At 47.5% G+C, this 19,238-nt stretch overlaps 1 protein-coding gene and 2 pseudogenes across 1 annotated transcript in view; all 3 read left to right on the forward strand.

Moving 5' to 3' along the window:
• LOC119338995 (exocyst complex component EXO70E2-like) overlaps positions 1-3,067 on the forward strand; it is a 49,439-nt gene extending 46,372 nt beyond the window's left edge. Inside the window, exon 2 of the mRNA XM_037611187.1 lies at positions 1,584-3,067. Within this exon, the coding sequence (XP_037467084.1) occupies positions 1,584-2,874 (1,291 nt within the window). The 3' untranslated portion in view covers positions 2,875-3,067. The remainder of the gene's footprint in view (positions 1-1,583) is intronic.
• Positions 3,068-9,833: 6,766 nt separating this feature from the next.
• LOC119342288 lies at positions 9,834-9,967 on the forward strand (annotated as a pseudogene).
• Positions 9,968-17,844: 7,877 nt separating this feature from the next.
• Positions 17,845-17,998, forward strand: LOC119342290 (annotated as a pseudogene).
• The last annotated feature ends 1,240 nt before the right edge of the window (positions 17,999-19,238 follow it).

The following is a 19,238-nucleotide window of genomic DNA, read 5'->3' on the forward strand; positions in this document are numbered from 1 at the left end:
GGAACAACGTCTACCGAGGGGGAACAACACCGGCAAACACAGAAGAAACACGATCAATGCAATGCACAATATGATGCATGCTATGACATGGCAAAATGAATGTGTTTTGGGCTAATGCATCTAGCAACAAGTTAAATGGGGTTGGTTTGAATACAAGATTCAAATTCAAACCCCATATGTGATTATTTAAATGCCATTCACTTCATTTGCCCTAAACAGTAGTGATAAGTTGTTCTAACATGCATGGAAATGGTACAGATGGATTCCTTGAATTTTTCTAATAATTTTTCATATATAAATTATTTAATTTGGAGCTACGGTTGAATTTCTATGAATTTTAGAAGTTTTAGCTATTTTCTGGAATTTCCTGGATATAATAAAATAAACTAAATTCCAGAAAATGAATATTGCGTCAGCATGACGTCATCACTACATCAGCGGGTCAACGCGGCTGTCCAGGTCAAATCTGACACGTGGGGTCCACCCGACAGTGTCACAGGGTAAACAGAGGGTTAGATTAACTTAATTAAAGATTAGGGGGCACCGGGGCCCACATGTCAGCCTCAGGGGGTTAATTAAGCGGGCTGTTAGCTGCTAATGGCGGCCACGTCATCCCACCGGAGTTCAACGCCGGCGAGCACACAGACGCGGCGGCGCTGATCGGAACGGCGGCTCCGGCGATCAAATCGATGGCCGAGCCCATCTACGAGGAGCTGGGGCTCGTGCGCATCCAACGGTGGCAGGGGGAGGAGCTGGGAAGGCCGGAGCTCGGGAGCGTGTCGGGGAGGCGAGGGGAGGCCGGTGGCCACGGCAACGGCGAGCGATGGCGGCGGCAGCGCTGGGGTGCGCTCGGGGAAGAGAGAACCGGGGAGGAGGGAGAGCGAGAGGGAGGGGAAAAGGACCGGGGCGGCGCGTGGCGTCGTTCCAGGCATCCAGACGAGGAGGGGAGAGGCAGGCAGGCAGGGAGGGAGGTGGCGTGGCCGGGCGCGTGGCCGCGGCCGGCTGTGGCGCGGGCACGCACCTGCTTGGGCGAGGGGGGGAGAAGACGACAGAGGAGCTGGCGGGCTGGGCCGCCTCCTGGCTGGGCCGGCCTGCTGCGGCTGGGCTGCACAGGGGGGAGCCCCAGGTGAGCACAGGTAGGCATTTTTTTTTAATTTTGTTTTTCTTTTCTACTTTTCTGGCATTTGTTTGGTTTAATAAAAATACTAAACCATTTTATTTGCTTATGCCAATTTTTGTAGGGGCTAATGGTATTATTCCAGAGCTCCTCGACAAAAGGCACAATTTTTGGACATATATTAATATATATAACTAATATATTTTCAATGCAAATATTTATCGAATTAATCCAAATGGCCAAAATAAATATCCATGAGCTCCTAAAATATTGTTTTGATTTTTTATCTCTGTCCAATATTTTCAGGGAGCAACATGAGCATTTTCTTGGACCCTTTTTGGAGAAATTTTTATTTAGGTCATTTTCAAAAATGATTCTGAGGGTTCCACCAATCCTCATTTCAAATTTAAATGAAATTTAAACATGATGCACAAATGACTAGCTAGTCTAGGTCATACCAGACTAGGGATGTGACACTGAGCAGCTGCCCCAGCTCCTACATCTCCATAGGCAGCAGCAACCCAAGCTCATTTACGGCCGTGGCAATAATCCCCACCGGTGCCGGTGATCACAGCCCAGCACTAGCAGCCACAGGAGCTCCTGAATTCACACAGGGAAGGAAGCTTGAGCAGCATCAGGATCTTCCAGAATCAGAAGCAAAGTTCCCTAAGCAAGAAATTAACGGCTGGGAGCATCGATACCTTTGTTCACCATCGAAGCAACTCAAGAACGTGACTACTTCCATCAAGGAGATCAGTCGCTGGGCAAGATCTTCGCCAGGAGTAAAGGTGAACTCAAATATCCGGCTCTTGGAGTCTGTACTTTCTTTAATACAAGTGGTGACTTCGACGGCACCACACCCAGATCACATCGTCGACATGATACGGGTCCATGATGCGCTTGCTAACCTGTTGCTTGTCCTGCCCAATAATATCTTCCCTTTCCTGGTGCAAAATTTTGCTCAGATTGTGGATGAATTAGGCCCGAAAAGAGGTGCATCTTTATCAGCGAGGTTTGAAAAGACACTGCATGATTTGCGAAGAAGCATAAGGAGTGGTCTTCAGGTACTCAATGTCAAGATCTGTGATTATACATCTGAAGTAGTCCCACAAGGTGGTGGTGTCCATGAGATCACCAAATACTTGTTGAAATACATCATGTCACTGCTGGACAATGGCAGATCTCTCAAACTCATACTTGTCAGCGATGAACAGGATGGCATGGTTGAAATGGAGACGCTGCAAGATGCTGTTGCTACCTTGATCTGTCACTTGGAAATTATGCTTGAGAAAGAATCTCATCGCTATCAAGATGCAGGGTTAAAACAAATGTTCATGGTGAATAACGTGAACTTTGTGCTGCATCAAGTAGAAGGCTCAGAGATAAAGTATCTTCTAGGAGAGGATTGGGTTCTGAAGCACCGAGACCAACTGAAGGACCACATCTCATCGTTCATCAACATTTCTTGTGAATCTGTCATGTATTGCTTCCATGTAAAGACCAACAAAATCTCAATCTTTTCTAGCCTACCGACACTGCAAATATTTAACCTGGAATTTGAGAAAACTTACTGGACTCAGAAGACATGGAAAGTTGAAAATCCTCTGCTCCGGTCCAATATGCGTAAATCAGTATCAGAGAAGCTTGTTCAGGCTTACAGTACATACCTTGAGAATCACAAAAACAAAGCTCCAAAGCTTATGAAGTACACCCCTGAAGATCTTGAAGAGCTGCTGTCAGATCTGTTTGAAGGATAATGGGCATAGCTAAAAAGAGGACAAAGCACAGATGCATCTGACAAATTGTTGTCAACAAATCTGAAGGATAAATGATCCCTTGAGCTAGCAGGAAGATCGGATTCAGATGCATGTTTCCAAAGCTTGCGTAGTGAATATGGAACTGTAACTGATATATCCTTCATATGTTAAGATTGAACTGTACCTAAGGTTCTAGAAGTTGTGTTGTTGCTACAGAATGAACTATGTATAAATTTTGCAAGTAAACAACTAGCACACACTCCCTCTGTCTCAAAATGTAAGACGTTTTTTTTTACCATTTTGAGATAAAGGGAGTACTGTTTTTCGCACCAAGAAAAACAACTCCCGAACCAACCAACGGAGAGTGTAATGCCGCCGCTTACTATCCGCTAGTAGTTGGTTATGAAGAGTTGCATTTCTGCGGGGTATAGTTCTGTTGTAATATTCAGCAGATGTTGTGTTGACGGGGTTGTTCGCACACGAACACGTCACCGTGTACCTCCAGCGCCGAGGGTGATACACCGCAGCTCACGTCGAAGGAGACCCGTCCGGAAGCGCGGTACGCAGGCAATCCGGCGGGTGCTTTTGAAGACCCGAAACCCCACACGCCCGGGAGGGACCCCGTCAGGGCGCGCGTCGGCTATGGGCCGCCCTAGGTCGGCCTGACCGCCCCTAGGGCCTCGAGGTTCGCCGCCCTGCAACAAGAAGAACGAACGAAAAACGAGGAAGAAGAAGAACTAGGGTTAAGGAAAAAAGATAAAAGATAAAAAGTGGTAGATGAATTGATCGATTGTGTGTTGTTCAATCGGCCGTCACCCCTTAGGTATATAAGAGGCGGCTGGACTTCCCGTGCAAGGAAAAGGCTTGGATTCACGTCCAAAACCCTAGTCAAATTCGGATTGGTTTTGTCCGAACTTTCCAAAACTGTTCGGTTTAAACTGGCTGCACCTTGCGGGTCTTTTTTGTGGTTGTAAACGATCTCGGATGGAAACGAGCCCAAAAACAATCTTAACTGTTTCAACGAGACGAACAACTTTTATGTTGAACGTTTTTTTATCAAAGGTCATCTCGATGGTCAAATCGGTCGCACAAAACAGGCTATCCCTCGCGCTACCCATCAGACAGGGTGTCTGGTGGGGCGCGCCAGTTTTTGCCTCGTGACAGGGCTGTATTCCGATGGCTCTAACTTTTGCATACGAACTCGGATTGGAATGATTTTTATATCAAAATCTATCGTTTTGACGAGACGAAGACAATCCGTGTAGATAATGTTTCCATTTGAAGTCGTCTTGCGGGCTTAATCAGCCAAACTGTACTCTGAATATAAGATCTTAGTACTTTGAGCATAGTTTCGGCCTTCGAGATGAAATCGGACTGCGATGACCCAAACTTCAAAGATGTTCATATCGACAATACGGAAGTCTTTCATGAAGATCACTTCTCCATTTGAGGTCATCTTAAATAAGTTATTGACCGTGCCAAAATCTGGTGTCAACACATGCCCCCTGTTTTTCGGCAAAACTTGTGTGCCGAAAAATAACTTGCACGAAGTTTGTTCTAAGCGCGATGTCAACACTCCATCGGCCATTTTGTACGTGCTTTGGACGATAAGTATATATCGGCCATTTAGATTAGCAACAAAAGTGAAGCTAATCGAACATATAATGATTTGGTAATACCCTTTCATGATGCAAGAAATTATATTTTATCCATGGATTAAAATAAGCCCATTGAGGGTAACCAATCATACCTGATGAAGAATTCCATGGCATAGGAATCAATGGCATTGTTGAAGAAAATGGATAATGTGTGGACCGAAGATGTTGAAACCTTCGGCTTGGTCCTTCGTAGCTTTCACTTTTTTCCTTCTTCACCTTTGTCGCACTCCTAGGAAGCTCGCACATAATTTTTATTTTGAATATTTCCTTTGGGAACCCAAGCCATATTTCTCTTTTCAAGTTCTTGTGCACTAAGCTTCTGCAACTCCTTTTTTTGCCAATACGATAAGCCGAGTGGGCATCCCAGCTGCGATTTTGTTTGAAATAATGGCAATTCTTGTTTTACCTTGTGCACTCTCAACTTCTTCCCTTCAGATTTGGCACTTGATTGACTTGCCTCATTGCCTTTTGTAGCCAATGTCAATACTTTAATTGGCTCTTTTTTATTTGAGATCATATCTGAAGTGGCACTCTTACGACCATCTCTTTTGACGCAGTAGATTTGCTCAACCACCTCCTTATTCTTCCTTGTGCACCAGACCGATTCTTTATGATTGAAACGGTCTTTGACGTGTGATTGTTCAAATGTTGATCTCCTTGGAGCTGCATAGTATTGGTGAGATGGTCTAGAATAAGATGGAGAATGTGCCCTTGTATCATACCTGTCCCATGATGAATATGTATCTATATGAGCATAGGGAGGCATCCACGGCATTGGCATTGGCGGCCCAAAATAAGGATATGAATATGTTGCATTAAAATTATCACTTTGCCAATACCAATCCTCATATTTGCGCCCTGGGGGTGATCTTGGTTTCTTTGCATGATTTGGCCGATAAGCATTCTTCTCTTCACTCTTCTTTTGATGTTTATCCAATAGTACAGCGAAGGTGATTTTTGATCTCTTACACTTGCGCTTATTTCGGCCTTTGTTTCCTTTGGTTGTGCTTGCACCAATTATTGGGTTTGCTTGTTGCCCCCCAGTCCTTGGCGTCTTCATTGTAGCTTTGATGGAATTCTCGCCCTCAAAATTATGTTCATTATGCTCTTCAACAATTTCTTTACTTGAAAGCTTGACCCCATCACCTGCAGTTTTTACCTCCTCTTTAAATGGATCGGCTTGAAGCAGCCGATGCAAAAACTTTCTGCCATCGAGACCAATCGGAATAGACTGGTCATCTCTTGGTGTCTCAACAAATTTCAATCGTCCTTTATCAATGGCCGATTTAACTATTTGACGAAACATATTACAATCCTCAAAATTATGTTTGAACGAATGATGCAACCTACAATACATTTGTCCTTGAATTGATGGCTTGACATGGTGATCAAGAATTCTTATGTAATTATTTTTCAGCAATAAATCAAATATTTGGTCACACATGCTTGAATTGAAGGTAAACTTCTTGCTTTCTAGCCGATATTGCTGTGTGAACGGCTTTGAAGATAAGCAAACGAATGGTTCAGATTTAGAATCTTCCCATTTGGCTATACATTGTGTTTTCCACTCTATCTCCGGTGTCTTTGGATAAGAATTATATTAGCATCGGATTTCTCAAAAGAAATTAAGCTTGGCTTTAAACTTCCGATACGAAAATATTTAGAACACACATGTCTCAATTGAGACAAAGTGCAAGCCAAGTAATAAATAAGCAAAGCTACCCAACTAGATATGAACTTTAGATAAAGCAACGGGGAAAGCTTTGGCTACAACAATAAGTCATTATCGGTCTTTATAAATGGTGCAATGGGTTGGCCGATATAGTCTATAACAATTTTGTTGCTAACAAGTAAATTACCCTTCTTCATTGGTCTTTCAAAATTACTTATGAGAATTTTTCTTATAGAAGCATCGACAATAAAGTTGCGACCAAATCGGAAGATATGCAAGTCACTTGCTAGACATACATCTTCAATTACGTTGGGAGAGCATGATGGTTGTATCACTTGAATAATACTTTGTTCCAGTTTTGAATGACTCTCCAATGCCTTGGCATCCTCTTTTTCTTTGATAGATTCGGTACACATACTATTTGATTCGACTTTTTTAATAACCGAATTAACTTTGTTATCTGAATCACCACTCTTTTTTTCTTTGATTCGCAAGGTTGCTTGTTCTTGTCTAAATTCAGCAAACATTGCAGCTAGTCTATCTTTAAGCTTTTTTCGACCAATTTCAGCCCAATCTTCATCGGATTGCCCCCCAATACTTTGAGACGCTTTCGGCAATGGTGTGTTGCCGAAATTCTGTAATTGTGCAAGGGCAACATGATATGCTACGTTACTAGGTAAAGACACATGCGCTCTGGTAGAATTCTCACTTATTCGGCCATGAGCATGAAGGTGCGGAGCCGAATCACGAATATCTACAATTGCGTATGGTGCCGAAAAATTCGTAGCATGAGGTGTAGCATACGATGTTTGAGGGTAATTGGCCAAATTTAGTAGTGGCATGGCCAATACCCCTATCCACCGGCACGTTTGGATTAACATACTGCAAGTTATTTGCCGATGAATAAAAGGTTGAAACACTTTGTTGCATACTATTGGAAGTTCCTACATGGGGTGTCTCAACATGATTAACCGAACTCATCATGTTATTCATCGGCATATAGATTTGTGGGGTTGCCGATGCATGGGAGTTGGGATACATATGTTGCATGTTGCTAAAATTATATGAAGTTGAAGCATGAAGATTATTTTGAATTGGTTGTTGCACATAATTAGATGCATGATTGATAAAACTAGGGCTAGCCGATACAATATGCTCATTAGACGATCTAGCAACAACATATGTATTATTTGCATCTACATAAGTGAATTGGGTATTCATCTTACCTTTGTAGATTGCAAACCCTAGATGACGATCTCTTCGTAGCAAGAACGGGTTGGAGACCGTTCAAAGCTTCGTCCCCAGCGGAGTCGCCAAAAAGTGTGTTCGCATACGAACACGTCACCGTGTACCTCCAACGCCGAGGGTGATACACCGCAGCTCACGTCGAAGGAGACCCGTCCGGAAGCGCGGTACGCAGGCAATCCGGCGGGTGCTTTTGAAGACCCGAAACCCCACACGCTCGGGAGGGACCCCGTCAGGGCGTGCGGCGGCTATGGGCTGCCCTAGGTCGGCCTGACCGCCCCTAGGGCCTCGAGGTTCGCCGCCCTGCAACAAGAAGAACGAACGAAAAACGAGGAAGAAGAAGAACTAGGGTTAAGGAGAAAAGATAAAAGATAAAAAGTGATAGATGAATTGATCGATTGTGTGTTGTTCAATTGGCCGTCACCCCTTAGGTATATAAGAGGCGGCTGGACTTCCCGTGCAAGGAAAAGGCTTGGATTCACGTCCAAAACCCTAGTCAAATTCGGATTGGTTTTGTCCGAACTTTCCAAAACTGTTCGGTTTAAACTGGCTGCACTTTGCGGGTCTTTTTTGTGGTTGTAAACGATCTCGGATGGAAACGAGCCCAAAAACAATCTTAACTGTTTCAACGAGACGAACAACTTTTATGTTGAACGTTTTTTTATCAGAGGTCATCTCGATGGTCAAATCGGTCGCGCAAAACAGGCTATCCCTCGTGCTACCCATCAGACAGGGTGTCTGGTGGGGCGCGCCAGTTTTTGCCTCGTGATAGAGCTGTATTCAGATGGCTCTGACTTTTGCATACGAACTCGGATTGGAACGATTTTTATATCAAAATCGATCGTTTCGACGAGACGAAGACAATCCGTGTAGATAATGTTTCCATTTGAAGTCGTCTTGGAGGCTTAATCAGCCAAACTATACTCTGAATATAAGATCTTAGTATTTTGAGCATAGTTTCGGCCTTCGAGATGAAATCGGACTGCGATGACCCAAACTTCAAAGATGTTCATATCGACAATACGGAAGTCTTTCATGAGATCACTTCTCCATTTGAGGTCATCTTAAATAAGTTATTGATCGTGCCAAAATCTGGTGTCAACACATGCCCCTTGTTTTTCGGCAAAACTTGTGTGCCGAAAAATAACTTGCACGAAGTTTGTTCTAAGCGCGATGTCAACACTCCATCGGCCATTTTGTACGTGCTTTGGACGATAAGTATATATCGGCCATTTAGATTAGCAACAAAAGTGAAGCTAATCGAACATATAATGATTTGGTAATACCCTTTCATGATGTAAGAAATTATATTTTATCCATGGATTAAAATAAGCCCATTGAGGGTAACCAATCATACCTGATGAAGAATTCCATGGCATAGGAATCAACGGCATTGTTGAAGAAAATGGATAATGTGTGGACCGAAGATGTTGAAACCTTCGGCTTGGTCCTTCGTAGCTTTCACTCTTTTTCTTCTTCACCTTTGTCGCACTCCTAGGAAGCTCGCACATAATTTTTATTTTGAATATTTCCTTTGGGAACCCAAGCCATATTTCTCTTTTCAAGTTCTTGTGCACTAAGCTTCTGCAACTCCTTCTTTTGCCAATACGATAAGCCGAGTGGGCATCCCAGCTGCGATTTTGTTTGAAGTTATTGACCGTGCCAAAATCTGGTGTCAACAGGGGGATGCACTTTAATTTCTTTCCAGTTGATGGCAACATAGGCATTCATCCGTGAAGAGTGGTTCGTTTTGGATCAAGGAAGAGAAAGAATTAAAGTATCGCTGAACATGTGGCTACTAATACTGTTCTGACTAAGAATAAATTCAGAAAGTGGCTGGCACAGAACTGACAGGAACAATGCAGAGACTTCTCTGCGAGCAATGCTAATTGGGGTAGTTTAGATTTCATTTCATTAGCTTTCACAGGTTCATCAAGTTCTAGAAGTTAAATCCCTGAAACACCCAAATGACAAAAACTTGCCTTTATTATTTTATTATTTAAGTAAACTAATTTAGGAAACGTTGTTAACCAGATATGAATTCTTGGATGAGTTGCAGGAGCCAGCAATAGTTAATTAACTTTTCTTTAGGGAATTAGTTAATTAACTATTAACTCGTTTACTAGTACTTGACAGCTAATTATTTACTACCATGATCAGGCCATGACAATGAGTTGAGCCACATAGTTGTCGGCCTGTTGAGGCATCTGGGCTACTATTCTTTAGTTGGGCCAAGAAGTCCAAAACGGAAGCAACAGTAGGAGAACCGCACAGGCAGGTTTCTAATGACTCCCTGTTAACTTGTTTAGTCCCACCTCGACTGCGCAAGCAGCTTAGTCGCCCAATAAAGCTATAAGAGGAGGCGGAGGGCAGGGTTCTAAAGCATACCTTTCTCGGCCTTTTGGCTAAGATCAAGTGTAGTATCTGTTTTTATCAGTTTAATATCTCAAGTGTAGTATCTGTTCTTATCAGTTTAATATCTGATATGTGGGCCATGTGTCATCCATGTCCATCTCCAGTTCAGGAACGAGTACGAAAAAAATGGCTGGGGCGACTCCCCGGGTGACTCCTAGAGCGAATCCCCGGGGGACCGCGGAGGTCGCCGCCGCGCCGTGTCCCTCCGCGGCGGCTGCGTGGGCAGGCATCGGGGGCCGTTTTTGGGCTCTGTTGGAGGCGGACGACGAGGATGACGCCGGAGACAACGAAGGCTCAGAAGGTTCGCCGCACTCGCCTACACCTTCGGATTTGATATGCGATCTTTTTCATGCAGGATATGATGAAGATGATGTGGCCAAGACCGTAGACACGGTAGTGCCGGTGGAGGATCCGGCGCGGGTGGGGCTTCATCCGGACGAGAGGAAGGAGCTGGTGCGACGTGTCGTTCATCGGAGGAATGCGGCATCGGCGGTCAGGCCATGGAAGGGCCCTTTACCTAAGGTTCGCCTTCCAAATCTTACTCTTTTCGACAAGATTAGGCCGGATTCATGGATTACTGTTAAGAAACGAAAGAACGGGAAGCAGAGGGGCGAGCGTCCTGCGCCGGCGGCGGCCATGGCGTCCGCAGGGCTCTCCCAGATCGCTGAGATGTGATCGGCTCGTTTGAATTACTTGGTGGGCTGCGATGGGCCGACTTTGTGTCGGTCGGAGATGCGAGGAGATGGGCCTGGGACGGCTGGGTATGTGGCCCAGGCTGGACCGGTCCCGAGTCTCTCACGTAGCGATACTCCATGCACGCACGCAGTGACCGCTCTTTCCTCCGCTACCGCGCCATCGGCTGCTATCGCTAGGGCTCCTAGGCACGGGACTCCGGGCTTCCCACTGTGCGGTGCGGGTCGGGCGAAGAGGATCCCACCTCTCCTGGGTATGGCTGGCCGCGGGACGGCAGCGCCGCCGGCCAAAACAACCACGGCGGTGGCCCCTTCAGGTCGGGATGGGGCTGCGCCGCCGATGACTGGGGCTGCGGCGGCTCCTTCACGTCGGGATGGGGCTGCGACGCTGAGTGCTAAGGCCGCCGGACGTGGGGCACCAGTGCCCGCAGGCCAGAGGCAGCCGGCGGGTGATGGCGCGGCGCCGGCCTTCCCTGGTCGCGGCGTTGGTACCCAGCGGCCAGGATATGTGCAGCAGCTGCCTTCGGCCGGTCGGGGTGGACAGCGTCCTCCGGCACCAGGCGCGGTTGCCATGCAGACGGCTGTGGGTCGGGGCGGGACTCGGCCCCCAGCACCCGGCGTGGCGCTCGTTGTGTAGCCGGCCGCGGGTCGGGGCGGGACTCGGCCTTCGGCGCCGGGCGCGGCAGCACCGGTTCGGGGTAGTGCTTCAGGAGCTACGCCAACTATCGGCAACCAGCCTCGTGCCAAGCCTCCGCCGCACTACGTCGCGCGGCCCGCGCAAGATCGGTCGGGACCGGTGCAAACGAGACAGAGTCCCAACACTACAGAGTCCTTTGATCCACCCCGAGGTCAGTGGGGGGATGATGGTTCTGATGCGTATGGAGTTGGACAGCATCGTGGATCTTCATCCACGGGTGGTGGCCGTGGCTATGCCTGGCAGAGTGACGGGTCGGCTGAGAGACCGTTTCTCGGCCCGACAGGAGGTTTCGTCGAGGGGGCTTCCGGTCCGGATCACCGTCAGAGAGGAGGCTTTCGTGGCCATCGTTGTGGTCGGGGTGGGGGCCGTGGGAGATTCCGCCGACCACCCCCACCCAAGGCAGTTGATCCCGAGGCGTCCACAACGGAGGTTGACCATACGCCCACCGAGTCCCAGGCGATGGAGGTGACAAAAGCCGTGGTTACGGTCGAGGTTCCTGAGGCTGGGATGGTAGACGAGGCTACTGAAAGGGCGTCCAAATATGCACGAAAGAAGGAACGGATGCTTTGTTACCGCTGCGGTGTGAAGGGTCACTTCATTGCTGAATGTGTGGCCCAGTTGTGCGAGACGTGTGGCAAGACTGTACATGACTCCGGGGAGTGCCCGTTGATGCGTGACCTGCCTCCGACGCTGAACATTTATGGAGTCTATTGTGCTGAGCTCATGTTTTTTGAGTCCCCGGTGGCGAGAGAGGTCCCGAAGGATACCCTGAGCTTGACTACCGGGATTGTGAAAGCAACCCAGGGCGAGGTGACTGAGGCACAGATTGTGAGGAGGCTTCAGGAGTTGGCTCCCGGGGATTTTCGATGGGAATTGGTGCTTATCGAGGACAGGTCTTTTAAGGTTGAGTTCCCATCTGTGGAGGATTTGCAGCGATTGTTGAGCTTTGGCTTGTGTCGGGTTCCCGGTACTACGTGTATCCTAGAGTTCCATGAGTGGAAGCAGGTTGAGCCTAAGGGGAAGCCGCTGACGCAGGTCTGGTTGAGGTTTACAGGGGCTCCTTCTAAGCCTCTGCAGGACGCTCGAGTGGTAGCTAGTATGGGGATCATGGTGGGGAAGACGGAAAAAGTGGATATGGCTTTCACACGTGCCCATGGGGTGGCCCGGATATTAGTGAGTGTTCTGGATATTGAGTTCGTACCTGATAAGGTTAACTGGACTTACAGGGGAGTGGTGTTCCCGCTAGATATCGAGTTTGAGGACACGGATTTATTTGATGATCTGGTTAATGGTAACGATGTTGACATGCAAGACAGTGATGGCAATGCCGGGGCCAAGGGGGCACCGTCTGATGAGCACATGCGTGAGGGGTCTAATGGTTCTTCTCAGGTGCCCGGGGATGGGACCGGGATTGAGCATGCAGCGCCCCCAACGGTGCCTATGACTACTCTGCGTTTTGGGTCTTTCGAGCCAGCCTCGGCACCTCCCAGGCTTTGGAGTGATAGGGTGGAGTCGGGTGATGATCTCGAGCGCACGCTTCCTTCACTGGAGTTTGTGAGGGAGATTGGTGTGTTTGTTACTCGTCTGGCGAGTTCTTTGGGAGGCGATGCGGCGTGGAGGCATGGTGATGGTTCTCTTGGACTGCAGACTCCCGCGGACGCGACTTCGGTGTCGGCGATCGCGGGGGCGATGGGGTGTGGGGGAGGGGGTTCGGGACATGGAGTCCTCTCTCCCCCCGTCCCGAGGCCGATGCAGGTGCCATCGGTGGCGTCGGCCCCGAGGGGGTCGGCTCCGGCTGCTGGAGGGACCTCGAGGCAGGCGGCCTCGACTCCTTCTGCGACGGTGGTGGCAACCACTGTGGCTGCTGATGTGGGAGGGGGGACGCCAGGGCAGGAGGCCCGGTCTCCACCCTCTTCTCCGATGGTCAGGAGGACCACCTCACCGATGGCTTTCCCGTCTGAGCTGCCGGTTGGGGCGGGAGGAGACCGCGGGCAGGAGGCCCCTGTCTTACACTCCTCCCCGATGCCTGGTGTGAGGCACTCGTCCAAGGGGATCGGGAGCCCGCAGACGCCTTCTCTAGTGACTTCGGCACCGCCTGCCAGAGTTTCGGTGCCAGGATATACTAGGGAGGAGGTGATCGCGTTTGGTGGGATCCCGGACCCTATCTCCAAGGGGAGACGGATGAGTGCTCGCATCCTCGACGTCCCGGAGGTGGACGATATGCAGTAGCGGTGCGCTATGAGGGCGGCCAAGCTTCAGGATGATACTTTTTCTTCTGGTATGTCCGTCAACTTGTCTAATTCCCTATTGCATTTTTCTAATGAGGACATTATAAATAATGCAAACCAATTAGGAGTTTCACTAGGTGCTACGGATAGTGAAATTACCAATTCGTTGAATGATATATTAGACCTGGAGGCGGAACGTGCTTTAGAGACTATTCGTAATCTTGCAGCAGTTAAACCAATGAATGATGATGAGATAAATGCATTAGGAGTTAGAGTGCTTGATAGTCTGTGTGAGGATCTAGCACCCACTAACCATGACGCTCAGGAAGATGATGTGCCCCTACAGAATGAAGCTAGCAATATTTGTGAACCCGGTCATGAGGAACGGGTGACTGAGCTTAATAAACCTAAGCGTAAGTGGAAACGGAAGATTTATCCCGATTCCGCAGTTCGTAGGAGTGCTAGGATTCGAACTACAAAAAAATTCCATGATGAACTATGAGAGGAATTTTTTGGAATAGCAGAAGTCTTAAGGACTTGGCTAAAAGAAGATTCCTGGCTGAGACAGCTCTAGAGCAGAAGCTAGATTTTGTTGCTCTATCAGAAATGGGTAGAGATAACTTTGCACCGCAGTTTCTCTCCTCACTAGTTGGTGGTATTGATTTTGATTGGCATTGCCTACCTCCGCGAGGAAGATCGGGGGGTATCTTACTAGGTGTGAGATGCGACTCACTTGAAGTCCGTAGTGTAGTGATGGGTGACTTCGCGGTTAAGTTTCGAGTTAAGTCTAAGACGGATGGCTTTAACTGGGATTTGGTAGCGGCATATGGTGCCGCGCAGCCCGAGTTTAAAGCGGAGTTTCTAGCAGACCTCGTTCGAATTTGTGGGTCAGAACAACTACCGATTTTAGTTGGTGGTGATTTCAATATCATCTGGAGGCCAGACGAGAAGAACAATGATAACTTTGACGGCAGATGGTCCTTCATGTTCAACACCATTATTGAAAGCTTGGATCTGAGAGAGATAGAGCTCTCGAGCCGAAAGTTTACATGGGACAACGCTCTTCCTAACCCAACCTACAAAAAACTTGATCGGGTTCTTGCAAGCGTGGAGTGGGAACAAAAATTCCCGTTGGTTACGGTGCAAGCTCTTTCGAGGGGAATATCGGATCATACCCCATTGTTTGTGGACTCAGGGGAGCCGAACCACGTGGGTAATAAGAACACCTTCTCATTTGAGACGTCATGGTTCGAACGTGAGGGGTTCTTAGATTTGATAGCCAGGGAATGGGTTAAAGATGTTCGAGGCAAAACTCCCATTGAGCGATGGCAGAATAAGATTAGGAATTTGAGAAGCTTCTTGCGGGGTTGGGCTAAGCACCTTAGCGGTGTGTATAAGATTGAAAAGGATAGACTCCTTTATCTTATACATGACCTAGACATAAAAGCCGAGTCCAATATTTTATTACCCGCAGAGCTTCAGGTTAAAAATGAGGCGGAGAAGAGGTTAAAAGAACTACTCCGCGAAGAAGAACTAAAGTGGGCTTTACGTGCTAAAGTACGTAGAGTGGTCCAGGAGGACGCGAATACTCAGTTTTTTCATTTAATTGCTAATGGCAAGCACAGAAAGAAGCGACTTTTTCAGCTTGAGCAGGACGAGGGTACGATTTTAGGTCAGGATAACCTAAAAACATACATCACCGACTATTATAAGTAGTTATTTGGTCCACCGGAGGATAACACGGTGTCCCTAGATGAGTCCAGAACTGAGGATGTACCTCAGCTTTCGGCTGCTGATAATGAGCTTCTGGTTGCCCCGTTCTCGGAGAAGGAGGTTTTTGATGCCATTGCACAAATGAAAAATAATAAGGCTCCCGGACCGGATGGTTTCCCGGCCGAGTTCTATAAGAAGTGCTGGCACATTATTAAGGGGGACTTATTACCTATGTTTCATGATCTATTCTCTGGACAGCTTCAATTATTCCACTTGAATTTTGGGACTATCACACTACTGCCTAAGAAGACGTATGCGGTCAGAATTGAGCAATTTAGGCTGATCTGTCTCCTTAATGTTAGTTTCAAAATCTTCACCAAGGTCGGGACCAACAGGCTCACACAGATTGCGCATTCTGTGGTGCAACAGTCCCAAACCGCATTCATGCCAGACAAAAACATCCTAGAAGGGGTGGTAGTCCTGCATGAAACGCTCCATGAAATCCACTCCAAAAAATTAGATGGAGTGATTTTTAAAGTGGATTTCGAGAAAGCGTATGATAAGGTAAAGTGGCCATTTCTCCAACAATCTTTGCGTATGAAAGGGTTTGATGAAGCCTGGCGCAGACAGGTACAGTCATTTACGCAAAAAGGTAGTGTGGGAATTAAAGTTAATGATGACATAGGTCATTACTTCCAGACACATAAAGGCCTCCGACAAGGAGACCCGATGTCCCCTATCTTGTTTAACATTGTGGTAGATATGTTGGCAGTTCTGATAGGAAGGGCTAAGGAAAATGGTCAAGTAGGTGGATTGGTGCCTCATCTTGTTGATGGAGGTATCTCTATCCTACAATACGCTGATGATACAATCATCTTTATGGAGCATGACTTGGCTAAGGCAAGAAATATGAAGCTGGTTTTATGCCTATTTGAACAATTGACCGGGTTAAAGATAAACTTTCATAAGAGCGAGTTGTTCTGTTTTGGTAGGGCCAAAGATGAACAGGATGCTTATAGGCAATTGTTTGGATGTGAGTTGGGAGAGCTACCTTTCTCATACTTGGGGATTCCTATCCACCATCGTAGGCTAACAAACAGAGAATGGAAGTGCATTGAGGACCGATTTGAGAAGAAACTGAGCTGCTGGAAGGGCAAGCTTATGTCATATGGAGGCCGATTAATCCTAATTAACTCGGTACTCACGAGTCTGCCAATGTTTCTTCTTTCGTTCTTTGAGGTACCAGTTGGTGTTAGGAAGAGACTGGACTTCTATAGATCGCGGTTCTTCTGGCAGGGTGATGAGCTTAAAAGAAAGTATAGGCTTGCTAAGTGGGACATCATTTGTAGACCGAAGGACCAAGGGGGTCTAGGTATTGAGAATCTAGAAATTAAGAATAAATGCCTTCTTAGCAAGTGGCTGTGGAAGCTTTCGTCGGAGACTGATGCTGTGTGGGCACAGATCCTTCGCGGCAAGTACCTCCAGTCAAAAACTTTGTCACAGGTCTCTGTAAGGCCGACTGACTCGCCTTTCTGGAAGGGTCTCATGAAGGTCAAGCAGGCATTCTTTAATAGGACAAAGTTTGTTGTTGGAAACGGCACAAGTACACGTTTCTGGGAGGATACTTGGCTCGGTGGCACACCCTTGGCCATCCAATATCCCTCGTTGTATCGCATTGTTCAACGAAAGGAGGTGGTCGTTGCTTCGGTCTTCCAATCTACCCCCCTTAATTTTCAGTTCAGACGAGTGCTAGCGGGCAATCGTTGGGAAGAATGGCTCCATCTAGTTAGGAGACTGATGGACATCCAGCTTTCTCAACAACCCGATGAATTGCGCTGGAAGTTGACTAAGTCTGGAGTATTCACGGTTAAATCAATGTATATTGATGGTATTAATTCGAACTCCATTCCTACGTCCAAACATGTTTGGGATGTCAAAGTTCCTTTGAAAATAAAAGTGCTTATGTGGTTTGTTCATAAACAAGTAATTTTAACTAAGGATAACTTGATGAAGCGTAATTGGACAGGACCTACTAGGTGTAGTTTCTGCGATCGGGATGAGACTATTAAACACCTCTTTTTTGACTGCCCGCTGGCCAAGGTACTCTGGCAGACGGTCCACATTGCTTTCAACATCAAACCACCGAATTCTGTTAATGCTTTATTTGGGACATGGCTTAATGGGATTGAGCCTAACTTAGCGAGACATATTCGGGTTGGGGTTTGTGCTTTGCTGTGGACTATCTGGAACTGCAGAAACGATCTGGTCTTTAACAGAATATCATGTATACATTTTTTGCAGGTTTTATTCCGGACTACGGCTCTGATCCGTTCGTGGTCGCTACTCACCCAGACGGAGGCCAGGGAGCATTTGGTTACTGGGTCTATCCGTTGGGAGATGGTAGCTCGGGATATCTTCAACCGGTTTGGATGGCGGTCATGTAATAGGATAGGCTTTTAGTATTCCTACCTAGTTTACCCAGCCGGTTGTGGCATCTTGATATGGCTAGTTGATGTATCTAGCTTCTTCGGGCTCTGTGTGAGCTTGTTCTGCTTTTTTTCACTTTTGAGGACCTTTGGAACCATGTTGGCACTACTTTATTTTGTTAATAAGAGGGCCGTATGCATCGTACTGATGCAGAGGCCGGGGTATCCCCCCTTTTCGAGAAAAAAAATGTGGGCCATGTGCCCACAACGATATTAAATTTATTTTTTATGGGGGAGGGTCCACCACACTAGCTTGCTAGTGGGGCCCTCATGTGTCGCCTGGGCGTTGCACTATTGCCCAGGCCAGGCGCACCCCAACAAATACAAACTAAACAATTTTTAGATTTGTTTGGACTCAGCTGAAAGCAATTTGTTGTTGCTAGCTGCATCATCAAGCAGGTTATCCATAAAAAATCTAGCACAAGATTTGATAGGATGATTTAACTTTATTTTCACTTGGTAGCATTATCAAAACAGATTTGCCTATGAATGTGTGAGCTTGCTTTCCTTCTAAACAGAACCTATCTATCAAGTTTTATGTGCTAGTAGAGTTGACCTTCTGAATATTTGCAAGTGATGGCTTTCTGTACTATATTCAGTTCAGTAGACTAGCACTTCACCCCTCTGTCAACAATGCATATGAATCAAAGAGATTTATTTGTACTCACCTGAAATCAGTTTCTTGTTGCTAGGTGCGTCATCAAGCAGAAGACAAGGATGGTTCAACTTGTTATCACTTGGGAAGCATTATCTAGGTTAGATTTGCCTATGAACGTGTCAGATTGTCTTACTTCTGAGTAGAACCTCTATCTATCAACATTTGAGTGCTGCTATACTTGATCTTCTGAATATTTGCAAGTGATGGCTGTCCGTACTATTCATTTCAACCGAATAGCGCTGCATCCCTATGTTCTTGACACCCCAACAGCCGGGCACCCCAAACCCTCCTCTTACGTCTGGGTGGACGGCCCGGTCAGTGACGGGTCACAAAAAAGTGACCCAGACGGGCGTCTCAAACGGGCCACAAACGCCCGGGCTAATCGACACCCCTCATATCCAGCCCAAATCTAGGACGGAAATGGGGGCGCTCGGGCGCGTCCGCCACGCCTGACCCGGTCCACGCCGGCCCACCTAACCGCACATATATTCCTCCCCATCTGCTGTCAGGGTCAAACCCTAGCCACTTCACTCCACTCCCCTCCGCCACCCAAGCTCCCGTCTGGCGATCTCCGGCATGGCGGGCAGCGGATCCGTTGACTAGGGTGTCGTCCCGTGCGGTTTGGAGGAGGCAATGGCCGTCCGCATTGCACTACGCCGCTCCGGGAGGACAGCGCCCGACCGACGGCGGGATCTTTCCAACGCATCGGACTCTCGGATCCTCCAGCACTGGATCATCGCGATCCTCTCGGGAGCCTTCCAATCTCCCATTCCCCATCATCAGTCCGTCGGAGTATGAGTCCTACCCGGACCGGTGTGTTCCCCGTGGGATGGAGAGGATGAGGGCGGCCAAGGCCCGCCTCGCTGCTAACATGGCGGTGGAGGGGGAGGCTGATGCGGC

This window comes from Triticum dicoccoides, chromosome 7B (assembly GCF_002162155.2).
Source record: "Triticum dicoccoides isolate Atlit2015 ecotype Zavitan chromosome 7B, WEW_v2.0, whole genome shotgun sequence".
In the NCBI taxonomy this organism is placed as follows: Eukaryota; Viridiplantae; Streptophyta; class Magnoliopsida; order Poales; family Poaceae; genus Triticum; species Triticum dicoccoides.